The sequence below is a fragment of the Cynara cardunculus genome, unplaced genomic scaffold (genome assembly GCF_001531365.2).
Source record: "Cynara cardunculus var. scolymus isolate 2C unplaced genomic scaffold, CcrdV1 Un_Scaffold_1581, whole genome shotgun sequence".
NCBI classification, from domain to species: Eukaryota; Viridiplantae; Streptophyta; class Magnoliopsida; order Asterales; family Asteraceae; genus Cynara; species Cynara cardunculus.
Genome location: NW_020200802.1, coordinates 47,926 through 64,053, shown reverse-complemented (window position 1 = coordinate 64,053; position 16,128 = coordinate 47,926). Strand labels below are relative to the sequence as shown.

General features: G+C 33.1%; 1 protein-coding gene across 1 annotated transcript; it reads right to left on the bottom strand.

The window, feature by feature from the left end:
- Positions 1–9,818: 9,818 nt before the first annotated feature.
- On the bottom strand, positions 9,819–13,106 carry LOC112502560 (E3 ubiquitin-protein ligase RGLG4). Its single transcript, XM_025106512.1, has 11 exons — positions 12,891–13,106; positions 12,385–12,469; positions 11,970–12,110; positions 11,765–11,878; positions 11,384–11,481; positions 11,204–11,283; positions 10,825–10,930; positions 10,565–10,692; positions 10,172–10,289; positions 9,988–10,044; positions 9,819–9,908 (listed from the first exon to the last, which is right to left on the bottom strand). The coding sequence occupies exons 1-11, from the start codon at positions 13,104–13,106 to the stop codon at positions 9,822–9,824; spliced, it is 1,230 nt and encodes a 409-aa protein (XP_024962280.1). The 3' UTR covers positions 9,819–9,821.
- Positions 13,107–16,128: the final 3,022 nt, after the last annotated feature.

Genomic DNA, 16,128 nt, shown 5'->3' with positions numbered 1-16,128 from the left:
AAAAACGTTTGGTCTCACGTGAACCCAACCCTATATATATATATATATATATATATATATATATATATTTACTACTTAGTCATAATAATTTGCTTTTTTTTTGTATTTATAGTTTTAGGCTATGTTTGACAAACTAGCTGATAAGCTAGTTGTAAGTTGATAAATTAACTTATGGTTGATAAACTAGCTTGTAGCTGACAAGTTAACTGATGAATAAATCACGTTTGATATAAGTTAGCTAATAAGTTATATGAAAAATACCAAAGGGCCTTTGGCCTAGTGGTATGTGAGTCATTGGCCTTCAGGAGGTTAAGGGTTCAAACCTCATCAAATGTGAGAAGGGTGTGTGAATTTATTTATTCTATTTGCCGTATATAAATATTATATACTTCAAAAAAAAATTATATGAAAAATGTAAAATGATAAATAGGACATCCTGAAAAATTATCAATTACAACATTTCATAATATATCTAAAACAAATCCTAATAATATAATATGTTAACTAATACAAATAAGATAGTAAAGGAAAATTAGATAATATAATTTGTTAATTAAACGAATTTTAAATTAATTATTATAATTTACATACATTATAAAATTTGGATTTGTTAACCCAATTATGTATAGCTGACCAACTAAGTTACGAGTCTCGTTATGATCATTCAGCTGTTAAAATACATTCAATTAGAGCATCTTCAATAAAAGAAAGTTAAGATTTTGATAAATATTTTGTTATAATGGATTTTTTAGACTTTCTCCAAAATGGAGAAATTATGAGGTAAGTAACACTTTAATTTTTTTTCACCAATAAAAGATATTGAAAATAAATGTTTCCAACCAAAATGAAATTAGTTTCATTTTTTAAACATTTTGAAAACTGTATAACATGGTTTCATTAATGACATTTGTTTTACGAAATAAATTATTACCAAATAGACTTTGTAATTGATGTAGTATTTTTAGATTAATAAAAATTGTATAAAATATTAATGGTAATAATTATATATTAAAATAAATTGATTTATAGTTTCCTTAAAAATAGTTACTATATTTAATTTTCCATACTTGGAAACAATTAAAACATTACAAAGATTAACCATTACAAAGTAAAATGACATTCATACCTTTATTTATTAAAAATAAAGAGAAAAACATGAAATTATTCTATTGGTTGATGGTGGTTTCTATAGTTTGCATGAAATAGCCTGTTTGCAATCTATCCCCCCTGTGTGTGTGTGTGTATATATATATATATATATATATATATATATAAACGTAAGAAGGGATCTGGACTCTTGATCACCTTTAATCTCAAACCACCCATGAATCATCTATTGATACGAAGATTGATCTGGTGCATCTCGATACATCTCAACTTGGTGCATTCCATCATAATGTGCATCCAAGGATGGAGATCCCTTCTTATATTTCTCACATTAACTCTACTTCTCATCGAACCCCAATCCTATACACACACACACATACGAGCTTAATCATTTGAGAACTCCAAAATTTGTGAGATTTGTGCGAACTTCTACCTTAAGATTTTTTTCACATATTTTTTTCGTTCTAATATAATATTTGATGTATTGACTAAAGTAAATTTGTTTACAGTGTGTTTGTTTCATATGTATATTGTTCACAATGTGAAACTTTTTTACCTGTATTTTTTGTTTCACAAAATGTAAAAAGTATTCACATTTATGAACCAAGTACATGTCAAACAAACATATTATGAAACAAATATATGTTAATTAATATTCTAAATCTTAGTCTTAGATTGAAAAAATCATATGAAATAACACATGATGCACAAGTTCTCGATTTCTCTTCCAGAATTAGAAATTGAAGATCTATTTGACTTTACGGGTTGTGAGAATATTTGGAACCCATACGAAAGAGCCATTTGGAGGAGAAGATGGTTCCAATAGAGCCCAATGTGGGATTCTAACATGTCCCTTTCAACGGAGACTAGACAGGCACAAATTGTCCCAATGTGATGAGAGGAGGCTAGGCGAGGGGTTATTAACCAAAATAGCCTTTTGACCATTGGTTCCTCCTTTCTCCTCACCAACGCTAAACGGCCCACCAAATACGCCATTATATGACAAGACGTGAGAAGATTTGACTAAAGCCGAGGAGATATGACAAAAGCCGACAACGTCAGCCACCGCATCAGGCGGTTATATGCAGAGAAGGGAGGAGCGTGCGACAACATGCATAATGGCCCACCCGTCCCCCTCCCCCATGTGACCAGATTCCCCCTCGATTTGACCATTCACTTTGACCACTATTTTGTCTTCTTTTGTCGTGGTGATGGAAGCAATCAACTGAACCCACACTAAGATATTGTTCCAGTCACTCTGTATGGGTTGGGTCACCCCCAATATATATTGATATATTCCACTCGTTCTACATGAGACGAACCAAAGGCAAGAGACAGTTCCAATCACTCCATATGAGTTGGATCACAAGTGTTGGATAATAATCTCCCTAGTAGATATAATATAAAGAGGTTACAAAAATAACATATAAATCCAAGTTAATGAATAATAAAAATGTGTTATTCTTTTAATCTAAGAAAACTTACCCTGATGAACAACGGTCAAATGACGGTCAATGACTCAATGGCAGTGAAAATGATAACTAAATATTTAAAATTGTATGTTTGGTTTGATATTGGTGGTGTAAAAATTCCATTATATAAAGAGTTGATGTTGTTGGTATAAAAAATCGGATTATATAGAGAGTTGATATTGGTGGTGGTAAAAATTTGATTATACAAAGTGTTGAAGGTAAAAAAACAACTCATCAAGGCAGAACATCGTTCTGGAACAAATATTTCACCTAATTTTTTTGAATCCCCTCCCTCCAGCCTACTCCCGGACCACCCCATCTATCTCTCGCGACTGACCTCTTGTTAGTTCGTAGAGCCGATGCTGTGTGGATAACCTTATATATCACACATCTTGTCCTCCCTAAAATACATTTTTTTACAAATTTAACCATGCGTTTCTCCCTCATCCTCATCCGACGCTAACTGGCCCACCAAATACTCCAGAATCTGATAAAGCTGACGGAATCTGGGCATGATTTGACTAAAGCCAACTGTGTTTGACATTCATATGACTTGAGGGACAAAAGCTGACGGTGTCAGGTGAGGATATCAGCCGCTTAAGCGCATGGAAGGGAGGAGCGTGCGACTACGGGTGAGCAGCGGAACCGGGTACCCGGCTATGGAACCGGAACCGCCTTGGAACTGCCGGTTCCGGAACCGGAACCGATATGAGTGGTTCCGGTTCCGGTTCCTAAAATACGGAACCGATTGAGTATGGTTCCGGTTCCGGTTCTCAATTTTTCGAAACCGTTACCCGCCGGGTACCCGGTATTTTTCAAGTAAAAAAATAATTATTATTTTTTAATACCATATTTATATTAGGTTTACATCTTGAAAGCACGTCGTCATTTTCATTCTTCATCTAAATTCTCCATATAAAATGATTCGTATTTCTTTCAAATTGTGTATTCATCGGATTCATACTAGTAATCGTTAAACTTTGAACATTTACCATTATAATATGTAATCGTTAAACTTTGAATATTTTCTTTTAGTCTATTATAGTTTGTAATCGTTAAACAATATTTGTAACAATTATTTTGTATAATTTGTATTCTTGCTTATTTATTTAGTGTTTTGGCAATGTTTTATTTTTTATTTCTAAACAATAAAATTTTAATATTTTAGGAAGCGGGTACCCGGAACCGGAACCGGTTCCCGGCAGTTCCGGTTCCGGTTCCAAAAATTTAAGAACCGCTCTAACCGGTTCCGGTTCCGATATCTCAAGAACCGCCGGTTCCGGTTCCGATTCCGGTTCCTGTCAAAAAGGGCAGGTACCCGCCTATGCTCACCCCTACGTGCAACGACGCGTGTAATGGCCCACGTGACCACTCCTATCTTTTTCCCTTCCCAATAAACTTCCCCTCCCAATGATTGTTTTGACTTCTAAATTAGTTTTTTTACAAAAGACTATTTTGGTCAAGAGCCCCTAGGTGAGTATAAATTACCCAGAATGTCAATTCCTTAAAGTGGTATATACATTGACTCTGATATAATATGAGAATATGTGAAACCCCCAGATAATATCCAAAAGAGCCCTTGAGGAGAGGAGGTTATCCAACATATATAGAGATGAAATTGTGCAAGTCTAGCTGACATGAGACTATACTCTAACAGAGGTACAAGGTTCCTTTATAATAGTAAAATGATGGACAACACAACAAAAATAGATCTTCATGTAAACACGTTTTTCTCATTTGTAACAATTTATACATTCCAACATTTTAGGTATTCTCTAACCTAGTTTTTGATATTACCTTAGGATCTCCTTCCCAGCAGTTTGCTTAGGTGGCCATGACGAAAGTCTTTGAAATGCATAATACTGATTTTCTACATGTATGCGTTAATTTTTTTTTTCATAACAACATATTAAATGGACTGTTTTGCTTTCTGTCATCAATGGTTATGTATCCTAAGTTAAACAATAATTGAGTCGATGTAACCAAGGATGAATTAAGAAGTTACATTAATTCTCGTTGTCTAGCTCCAAAAAGAGATTTCTGAGAACTATTTTGTTGAAGACTTCAAATTAATTAGCAGTGTAGAAACTGAGTCTTAAACTAGTCATTGATAACTAAATATTATGAGTAAACTCTTAATACTTATTTGAGAACAGACACAAACATATCTTAGTCGTTTGTTAATCACAATCATTGATGTCATGAGACATCAGTTATCAATTTAATGATGTCGTTTAACAATTAACCTTTTCCCAATGTTGCATTGACGTTTCTTGTCGCTGTGTTAACATGTAAAGGGCAAATGCTAGTGAATTAAAGCGAATGCCAATCATTTTAAATACCGCATATCGTTGTGTTTGTCAAAATGCAGTTTTAATATAGGAGTTGAGTTCTGATGAGAATAAAAGTTATAGCCATCAGAGTATAAGAGATTCTCATACTTGGATCAATCTTAAACGAAGAGAAACAGTAGATCAACACTAATGTGATACACCAGATCAATTCCGTTTTAAAGCACAATCCATGAGTTGGTTTGCAATTAAAAGTAATCAAGGGTTCAAATCCTTTCTTATACTTCTCATCTTAGCTCATATTTTATTTTTTTAACTATTGTGCATAACTAATCTCCTTGGATGGAATATGAATTAAAAAACATGTAATAGTTTAAATTATATTGCAATATATATTATATTTCAAATCCACCAATTAATTATTTTCTTTTTGTGCTCATTCAACATTCCCAAAAGTTATTTTTGGAAAATTAATTATTAATGTGTTGGAGAGTAAAATTAATTGTACAAGGATTTGATATCAATAAAGTCGGTTTGTTTAACATTATTATTTACATATGAATTTTCTCGTTTAATCTGATAATTAATCATATACTTATTATATGACACAGTAATGTTCAAGTTAAACGTCACATCGCTTTACATATCAAATACGTATAACGACTGTTTTTAATATGCTCAACAAAATAGTTTTAATTACTTATTATTTATATAGGCAAAAATGAATATACATTTGAACAAAACATCACATACATCCACAATTGCAAAAAGGGTTAATTAAAAATGCAACCTTTTATATGACTTAATTAAACAAAATAGTTTAAAAGTATACAGATTGAAAAAACCACATATTTCGTATCGCCCTTTATGATCTTGGATATTAAGGCGAGATGGCCCACCTTACCTGACCAAACTTGCCAAAACTTGCCTCTCGCTAACATGGTTTCGTGCCGCTGGGTGCGATTTCACGACCCAAAGAGAATGGGCCTACTCGCCTGACACAAAGCGGAAAAATTTCAGCTACATATTAATAATTTTACAGTTTTTTGTCAGCTGAGTTACCCTTTCACGCCGGGCTGTGCAATCGCACCAAGACGACGCAAACCACATTACCTTGAGGTAACTTTTTGCATCTTTTGGTAGGTTTCGTCCAGTAAAGTGAGCCATCTTGCGCTAATACAGCAGTGTGAATTCCGTTATTCTTTAATTTATATTTTTAGGTTATTTTATTAAATTAAATCATATTAAAATATAATTTTAAAAAAACATTATATTAAAATATTTTAATAACGGTCAAAGTCAAATCATTTTCAAATGGAAATCTTAGCTTGATTTTATATTAAATGCATAATATCTAAACATTTATTACCATGGTTTTTCCCTTCTTGCAACAACTCCTTGATTGTTTTATAATCTCTTGAAATCATTCAATCTTTGAAGAAATTGATACTCTCAAGAAGCAATGTCTTCACCAAACTCAAAATCTCACGAGATTAAAGGCTGTGTTGACTTAACTAATTCTGAAATTAACTCGTCAACATCAGTTCAACCATCTGTACCGATTTCTAGGGCTCCTGCAAAGGACGAGCAGCTCAAGGTGCCAAAAAAGAGGGCTCTCCCACAGAAAGGTGGCAAGTCGAATACGACAAAGTTCGAGATTTCTCTCACTAAACAGGAGATTGAAGATGACATTTTTGCTGTTACGGGGAAAAAGCCGCGTAGGAGCAACAAAAGAAGGAACAACACAATGAAGAAGACGCTTGACGTAATCTTTTTTACTATTTCATGTTTAATTTTATTCGTTTTAAAGTTTTTGGCATTCTCTAATCTAATCTAGATTTTGTTCTGCTTTTGTAGGATCTCTTTCCCGGCAGTTCTCTTGATGGACATGATGTTGAAAGTCTTCGGAAATCGTATGGGTTACGTTAAACAAGTTTGCATTAACTCAGTTTGGATTTTCATATTATATACTGTGGACCGTTTGTTTTCAGTTGTTAATGCATGGTTATCTGTGGAATCTATGTACACAGATGGTTACAACTTTTGCCATTTGAACTGCTTTAATTTATTTTATGACTTTTGCAAAGAACCTTGGTTTATCGATCAATGAAAATCATTTGGTGTCGATGTTCAGTGATTATAGGGATGTATACAGGAAACAAATACCTTTAACTTTGTGTTTTCCGACCAATTAACATTAAAATGATTTTACAAATTTTATAACATCTTCAACAAATTATTCATGATTTCTCCAAAATCTCCAAAAAAAAAAAATTCCATTTTTAAAGATTTCAACATTAATTATTTACTAAATATTTAATAATATTACAAAAGTTATTTCTCTCTCATTTCCATTTATTTCATTGGTTTTTTTGGATGCCTTTATATTGGAAATAACAATATGTTGTTTTTGAAAAAATTCCCATTTTCCAAGAAAATTACATTCTCTCTCATACTTTTTTTTTATTTTGGAAAATTTGTTGGAGCAAGAAAAAACTCAAAAAATCTTAGATTTTCTGTGTTTTGAGAAGCTATTGAAGATGTTTTTTTTTTGTTATTATTTGATATATTATTTTTATTATTTCTTAACTATTTTATTTTAATAAATTATAAAACACATAAGTTAAAATTGATTAACAAAATAAATTAATTTTTACAAAATAATTTTTATTTTGTTTTATTTTTCGTTTCTTATAGAATATACAAGATTTTGTATTAGTAAGTTTAATTTTTAAGTTTCTTATTATATATATATATATATATATATATATTATTTTGTTGAGGAGGTAGATAATATAACACAAATATTTCAACGTTCACGGATTCCAAGAATATCTTTAATAAAATTCTGAGATGCATTCACATGAAGTTCATTATCAACTCTCTTGTGACTTGGTTGAACATATTTGGTCGAATCGAGATTACGAGCGATCTATATTACTATTTATTATTTAGTGTTACTTTTTATAAAGATTAATATTTATGTAATTTTATACTTTTTTAATTATAATATAAAATTATGTTTATGTTTTAATTGTTTTTCAAATATATTGATAAAATATATAAATTAACAAATTAAAACTAATATAAAAGAGGGAAAATCAATAATTGTGTTTGACTTTTCTTTATAATTTCATAGTATATATATATATATATATATATATATATTAATCTTTAAATAAAATTACATTTTTTATAAATTAAAAAAAATAAAAACTGAGGTTTTTATAAGAACCTTCGTTATGGAGTTTTATTGAGGTTTTTTACTTTGTTAAGGTGACAATATAAGTAGAAGATTGTTGCTGCATTGTATGTACGTGAGCCTCTTACATGAGTTTATGGACTTATTATTGAAAATGAAATGTTGTTACGTTATTTAATGTATGCAAGTACTCTTCTAAATGTAGTTTTATTGAGCTATGTAGCTGACGAGAGTGATACACATACGTTGGATCCCGTGGGACCCAACAATATATGTCGATAAACGAAAATGCCCAATTTAGTAGATTCTAGATGTTCGTAGTTCTTTATTTGTATGATGTTAGGTATGGCTGAGTGGCTTAAGGCATTGGTTCAAACAATAGACTTTTCCACCATTTTTGCTTGTGCTGGTGCCCCAAATGGATTTTTGTTCAAGAATGAAATCTTGTTGGAACTGTCCATATCCGGTTCATCCTTCGGAACCATATCACATCGTTACCATCTTTCCTAGCTTCCAACCTGCTTGAAAAGAGCGAGCTAACAAAGTCTCTGAATGGACTTTCCTTCCCCCTTCCCTTTGCCTATAGACATATTATTTAGCCTTTTTGCAAGGCCAATCTCCCTATAACTCAACCTATTCAACAAGGCATTAGGTCGAGTCTGATACATCAACCGTCTACTCAATATCCTTGTACGAGTTTTTGAAGATTTGGGAACTTATGCTGGAGAGGTTTTCTAGTCTTTTAATTGAATATAGGGGCAGTGGAATGGATCCTTAAAGGTGATTTGCTTGTCCAGTGGTACTTGTCGTGTTAAGATACTTTTATCATACGATAAGCATAGTACTGAGGCCTTTGAGCTTAATTGCGGATGTTTGCATGCAATTGTAAATAAGACGACCTTGTGGTTCGTGTTTGAAGTTCGTTATCTTTCCTTCGGAAGCGTAATTACAATATCTGAAGATGATTGTATATTTGTAAAGTGGATTTATGTAATTTAGTATGTTGTTTAGCCATTTTTAATATTACTTACTCTTTTGGAAATTATAAATTGCAATACAAGATATAAAAATATCTTCGAATATTTTTCTTTAAAAAACCAACTTTTACTGATGGATATATCCCTTGGTAATCTAAGAGAAAGAATAATCCATTCGGTAAATATATTTTATAAAACAAAGAAACTTCGTCACGGAAATATCCATCAATAATCCGTTGGAAACGAGTCTGTTGGTAATGTACTCCGTCTGTCAGCACACATTGCTGGTAGTCTAAAACACATAATTTATCATGGATTAAAGGAGGCTGTTTGGTAGTTTCTGAATGGTTTTGTGCAGAATAATTAAGTGGTCAGAATGATTAAAAGACTCTCATAATATAGTGCAAAATGAAATATAGTTGTTGGGTAATTGTTTACACTGAAATTAGAGTGCAAAATGGTCAAGGGAGGCCCATGATGCAAAATCATTCAGAGGATTTAAGAACCATTAAGAGGAAGATTTTTTTCCCAAACAAGATCACTTTTTAACGATTCAGAGGCTGCCTCTTAATAGAACTATTAAGAGGTAAACGAACAACCCCAAGAGATGCATGAAATGTGATCAGCGCAACTACGAACTTATTTTTCCAACAGTTCAATCAGAAACCCACAAAATTCAATAATGTTTCAAACTTATTTTCAAGAAATCTCAAACTTCCATTCAAATTGGTTCTTAATTGTATGTAGTTATATATGTATCTTGACTATACAATCATCCCGTATATAGCCTGATCCGGGAGCTGATTTCCTGGCGACATATATGGCAACGGCTTAATCTTGATCCGCATTCTCGACAAGCCTGTTACAAGTCTCGTTACCGAAAATTAACAGCCTCGATCTTCAACAAAAAGGTAAAAGGAGCTAGCAATGTGACTCACCATATGTCCACACCCAAAGGCCATATCCTTATCATTTGTGAGACAGATTGGACAGGTCTTCATCAAAGTTGCATAAAAGAAACAAGTCAAGTATATAAATATATATATATATATATATATACACTAAAAATTGATCTTCTGTATATATAAAGTTTGACTTGTGAGAGAATCGAAGCGATAGAACCTTGTTTTCGTCGTTTTCTGTAGATGTCGGGTTGGTAATTCCTTGAGGAACATGAGCATGGCCTCTCGGACGAGGAGGTTGTCGTGGAGTTATTCTCTTCCTATTCGTAGTCACCCGTCTTATTTGGCCAATGCAAGCATTAAAACCATTGTTATAGAATCATATCTATTCAAATCTAACAGAAATTAAATTATCCCTTTTGTTGTGGGAACTGTTCCTTTTCCTAGAAATCGAACGTTGGAGAAAATTAACTAGAATATAAGTTAAATCGGATGATATATATATATATATGTATGAATGTATATATATATATATATATGTATGTATGTATATATATATATATATATGTATGTATGTATATATATATATATATGTATGTATGTATGTACGTACCCAAGTAAGCCGAGTTCGGTGACAGCCGTGTATTGTATTGGGATCTCCATAAGGGCTGCCAACGCAAAAGCCGCTTCTTTGTGAGGCGGACTTGAATCTTTTGACATGATACCGGTAAAATTGACAAACTAGAGATGGAAAAAGAGCAATGATTTATCTTTTGAGGTATAAAAGGACGGAATCTTAAATATTTTGAAAATCTGAAGATATGAAAAGTAATGAGTTTGAGTTAAAAGTAAGGGATCGTGTGTTTGTATTACCTGAAAATTATCGAACCCACGAGTAGGAATCTTGTCATCGAACTTTCTCATGTCGTCCCATGGACCATCTCCGACGCCAACAAGAACGATCACGAGAGGATACAAACTGATTCCATCATACGTAAAATTGATGCAAGAAATTATGCACTAACTAGTGAATTTTGATCACGAATTCGAGTGTTAAGACTGATCTAGAAATGTTTTATAAGTGGTTTTTGGCAATGCGTTTAACCTTGTTTCAACAATCGATCGAGTTAGTATTCTAGTCTAGAATATTCTAGATCCATCGATGCGTTTTGACTTTTAGGACAATTAAAGAAGTTTGACCAAGTAGATTGGGATGAATTGATGAAGCTATGTTATACATATATATATATACCTTGCTTCAACAATTGAGCTAATGGTTTTCTGCTCCTGCAAACTGACATCTCCATCACTTGTATTGATACTTCTTGTAACCTTCACTCATGAAGCATCTCCATCAGTCTAGATCAGTCTAGAATATTCTAGAATCGTCTTTAACACTTCTAGTAGTAAGATAATAATCTTTAAAACCAACCTGGCCATCTGCTATGATGACTAGAATATGAAATTGACCTCCACTTTTCTCTACTATATCCATGGCTGCGTTGACAACAGCTGCATAAGATGTTGGTCCTTCAAAAACAAGTTTCATGAGTTTGTCAACTATAATTAGTAGTTTGTTTAACCTTAAAAAAATCAAATTAGCATATATTCAAATGATTAAAAAGACTAAATATCGTGAGAAAATGAGGTTAAAAGAAGGTTCATATGTGAATCATTGAAAAAAAATCCATTTGAAAATGTATATATGAATGCATATGATTAATCTCTGATGTCGATTCACATATGAATCTTCCCTTCTCATGATATTTAGTCTTCTTATTTGAACGAACCCAATATATAAATATTTATATACCAGCCAATTGCACATTTGCAACAACCCTTTTGTAGCAAGTTAAGACTTCCTCAAAGCCATGACAAGGGGAAGCATCATCGTGAAAGCTAAACACCTCCTGATCGTGTGTCGTTGCTATGAATTCGATTAAAAGATATATAAGCTCATTAAGTTAGATCATCGATAAACATTTCGAAACTAAATTGTGATGAAAACCTGTACGTACCATCGCCAAATCCAAAACACGGAATCAAATTGTCGTCATCAAAAGGAGCAAGGGTCTGTCCGATGATAGATATGGCCTTCTCATACGGATTTGGAAAATCACCAATCGCATGAAGGCTACGATTATTGAATGAAACTTTACCTATCAGAAGCAAATCTAGGCATTAGATTTGTTATTCAGCTTCAATAATCACAACAACAACAAATCACGAGTTCGTTTTTACGACACTGTTAAAATAAGACGTTGTATTAGCTTTTGTATGAACTACGAGAATTTCAAATATTGTCGTATAAAAATTAATCAGATACTTTATCTCAAAAGTGTCTTGTAAACTTATTGGAACGCTTTTACGTAGGACGCACACAATTGTTTGATTCTATAAAGAACTCAAGTCTTGTACAGCAGTGACGAAAACCTGTCCATTCGTTACTCTTGGTGAAATCTATTCCAAGGATAAGATTAGAAGACTCTAATCCAGATTCTCTTAGTGCTTGTGTAACCTGCAAAAATGAAATCCAAAACCAACTCGTACATCGTTCGTATATCATTTGCAACAAAAATATATAAGGATTTTGCATCACAGTTAATATTCAGAGCCAATGTCTACTGTTTTAGGGACTCTACACTTTGGGACAATCTGTACCCGTTTAATCCCCTCTCAATACATTGGGACAAATCTGTGCACGTCTAGCCTCTGTTGGAGGGACGTGTTAGCGTTCCATATCAGCTAACTTGGAAATTTTTTCCTCTATATATGATTGAACCTCGTTTCTCTCGTCAAGTGCTTTTTTGGAGAGTAATCTAATGAGATTCCATGTATTCAATTCTCACATAGAATACTCGATCTTTAGAAATATATATATATATATATATATATATATATACAATACTTGAATCAAAACTTATATAGGGAGAATGAACCTGTTCTAACGAAGAATAGTTGTCCGGGATGTACGCATACTTGTTCTTGGAGCCATTTCTTGATTTTCTAGATCCAGATCTACTTGGACCTTTCGGATTAAGAACTAATGACAGGTTTGGTGGTGGTGGTGGTGGTGGTGGCTGCGATGGTTGCGGTGGCGATGGTCTTTTCCTTGCTGCAATATGACCACGAATCTGAGATAAAATATTGCCCATAATTAATCTCCTTTAAGAAAAATCACTTCTCTCCATGGCCCTTTTTATCGGTGATTCTAAATTTGCTACTTGAATTACTCAGTAGTTTCTCGAAATCGGTTGCGATTGATCGATGTTGCCATGGCTTGTACATTAAGTTCATGCTTTTGGTCACTTTAACTTTTCCTTTAATGATAGAATATTCTTAAACTACACTAATGGATTGATAGATATTGCTTAGCGTAGGCATTCAGGAAGAACATATTCCTATTCTTCTAACTTTAGACCATTTTCAGCATACGGGAGTTTCCACCCTTTTTCCTGCATCAAAAAAAATGTCATCGTGATTTTGTTAACAATATCATATCTTTTACTGTTATGATCAGAGCGTGTCACTGTTTGAAAGAATTTATTGACTATCCTCTCGATGGATGATGTCATATCTATTTGTTTTTTCATTGCTAAGATGTGATGATTGATGACATGAATGCGAGTTAATTGTTCGAAAATATTAGTCAAAAATCTATTGGATATTATGATGATGCAAGTAAGTAATTCGGACAACACTTATCTGATACCAACATATTTTAGGGTTGTATGTTTTTTTTGGTTCACTTAATAGAGTTTTAACCGTTCATATGTTTAATCGGTTAGACATGTTGAAATGAAGTATATCTGCTATTTTTCTCATTAAGATTTCAATCGACCTTCGTATCTGCCATAACAAAGCCATGGAGTTTTCTTTTTTTGCGAGATGCATTAATTTTCAACTTATTCATATGTATCTTAACTATTTTATAGGATAAAGTACGAAATATTCTTAGGATTTGTGAAATCCTTCTTATTTTGTGAACTCGTTATTATGCAAGATGACAAATGACCCGTTTTCTAGTGGGGACCGACGAATAATTTCATCTCACAAAAAAAGGGTGTCTACGAACTCTCGCCATCTTATAGCAAACCTGAGAAAGTTGGCTCTTTTGTAAAAAAAAAACACTTAAAGTATGTAATATAATAACTTTAACTCCCTCAATTTGAAAAATGTATACCTTTTTTAGCCTAAAAACTCGGCAAAAGCCCTATCCAGATAAAGGGAAGATTGTGCAAAAACGGGGGAAAAGGATCAAGCCAAGTCTCGCAAGATCAAGAGCTTGGTTAAATAGTATAGCGTAACCCTAATTTCTAGAACATGTTTCCATTTTTCTCCAATTTAGCGAAACCACAATAGTTGATTAATTGATTAGGGAGCCGCTAGGCGGTTAGAAGCGCTTAAGAGTGCCATGGTAGGATCTCCTCTAATGATGAGAGACGAAAGATGCAAGTTTAATGTGCCTCGATCTTTCTCATTTCTATATGTATAGATGTTAGGTTCGATAATCATGCGTCCCACGATTACCAAAAACATGATTACACCTAACAATTAATGCGGAAAACAACATGTATCTAGCTAACAAACTAAGCATACAGTGCTAACAAGCATATAAAAGGAAAAAAAAACATAATCAAATAAGTAACGACACACAAGATTTACGAGATCCATTCGTAGTGTGACATTGTACATCCATGGAAGAAGAGAAGTGTAACTAATATGAGGATAAGAAATGCAATGAGTACTTCAAACTTTGCAAAGTTTCTGAAGATCAGAAGGTTGATTTGGCTTCCTTAAACATGGTTGACAAAGTAGAGAATTGGGTAACCAGTTATCTTGTTGTTAGAAGAAATGTTGATTGGTCAGAGTTCATCATTGGTTTGTCTGCAAGATTCAAAGATGAAATTGGGGAAAATTTTGTTGAGAATTTTTAATAAGCTACTACTACAAACGGGGACCATTGAATCTTACATTGATGAGTTTGAGAATTTAAGGTCTCTTATTCTTCAACATATATGTATGTTTCCTGATTCGTACTTTCTTGATAGCTTTGTGGGTGGGCTCCATTTTTCAGAGATTCTAAGCCTACAAACTTATCTCAAGCAGTGGAATATGCGAGACTTCAAGAAGAAAGTATTGAAGTTGCATGATTCTACCATCATTATGAGTCTTTGATGGTTAGTAATTCTGAAACTCTATCTAAACCTTTGCCTGGAATTCTTCCAACACCATCACCTGGCGTCAAACTAAATCCGACACAACCTGGTTCATCTAAACCGATTCATAAACCGCAGACTACGTTATCCATGACCTAAAGAAGAGAAAAACGGCAAAAAAAAGTTGTATTACTTTTGTGATCAACCGTATGAAGGGGACATAAATAACAACTGAAACAAATTCAAATGTTTTGAGGTTGCTAACATATAACTTTGTGTCTTGAACCATGCTTTGAATGAGGGTGAGAGGTTATTATGCCGATAAACCACTTCACTTTTTGCTTGATCAGTGTAGTAGACATAATTTTTTGGACCTTAATGTAGCCAAAAAGTTAGGATTGCAAATGGATTCTATTTCCACTCAAGCAGTAACAGTTGTTGATGGGAATCATCTAGTTTGCCAGCCTATATGCAAGGGTTTTACTTGGAAAATGCACAACACATTTAGTGGCTCAGTAATTTGGATACTGCAACTTGGGATTTCATGGAGTTTGAATTGGTGTCATGCCATTATGTGTATAAAGAGATGAGTCCAAAGGGGATGGGTTGAGAAAACCTCTATTATTCGTTAACTTTTTTCAAGTCAAGATTGTTATAAGGGGGGAAGTAATGTTAGTCGGTTAATTAGGAAATCTTCTAATAAGAGGTTATAAATACCTCTTGGTAGTTATGTAATAGATATTGAATAGAATGACAAATATCTCTTTTGGAATATATGGAAATCCCGTTAGGGTTTGCATATTTTTGCTTAGTATATATAGAATATAACGTTACAAAGGGGGTCCCTATCTAACAAAGAAGAAATATAAAAATATATGCTTTAACACACCCCCTCAGTTTGAGCGGGAAGTTGACGAATGCTTAAACTTAAATATAACTGTGCCGGTAACCCTTTTGTAAAAATATTTACAAAATGATGAGTCGAAGGCAACACATGCACATGTCCGATTGCAACTCG

Excerpts from the sequence above, each read along its gene's own strand:
- LOC112502560 (XM_025106512.1), bottom strand. The coding sequence starts at position 13,106 with ATGGGCAATATTTTATCTCAGATTCGTGGTCATATTGCAGCAAGGAAA. Across the intron at positions 12,470-12,890 it reads ACTATTCTTCGTTAGAACAG|GTTACACAAGCACTAAGAGA; the intron begins GTTCATTCTCCC and ends TCATTTTTGCAG. Across the intron at positions 10,045-10,171 it reads CAGAAAACGACGAAAACAAG|ACCTGTCCAATCTGTCTCAC; the intron begins GTTCTATCGCTT and ends ACTTTGATGAAG.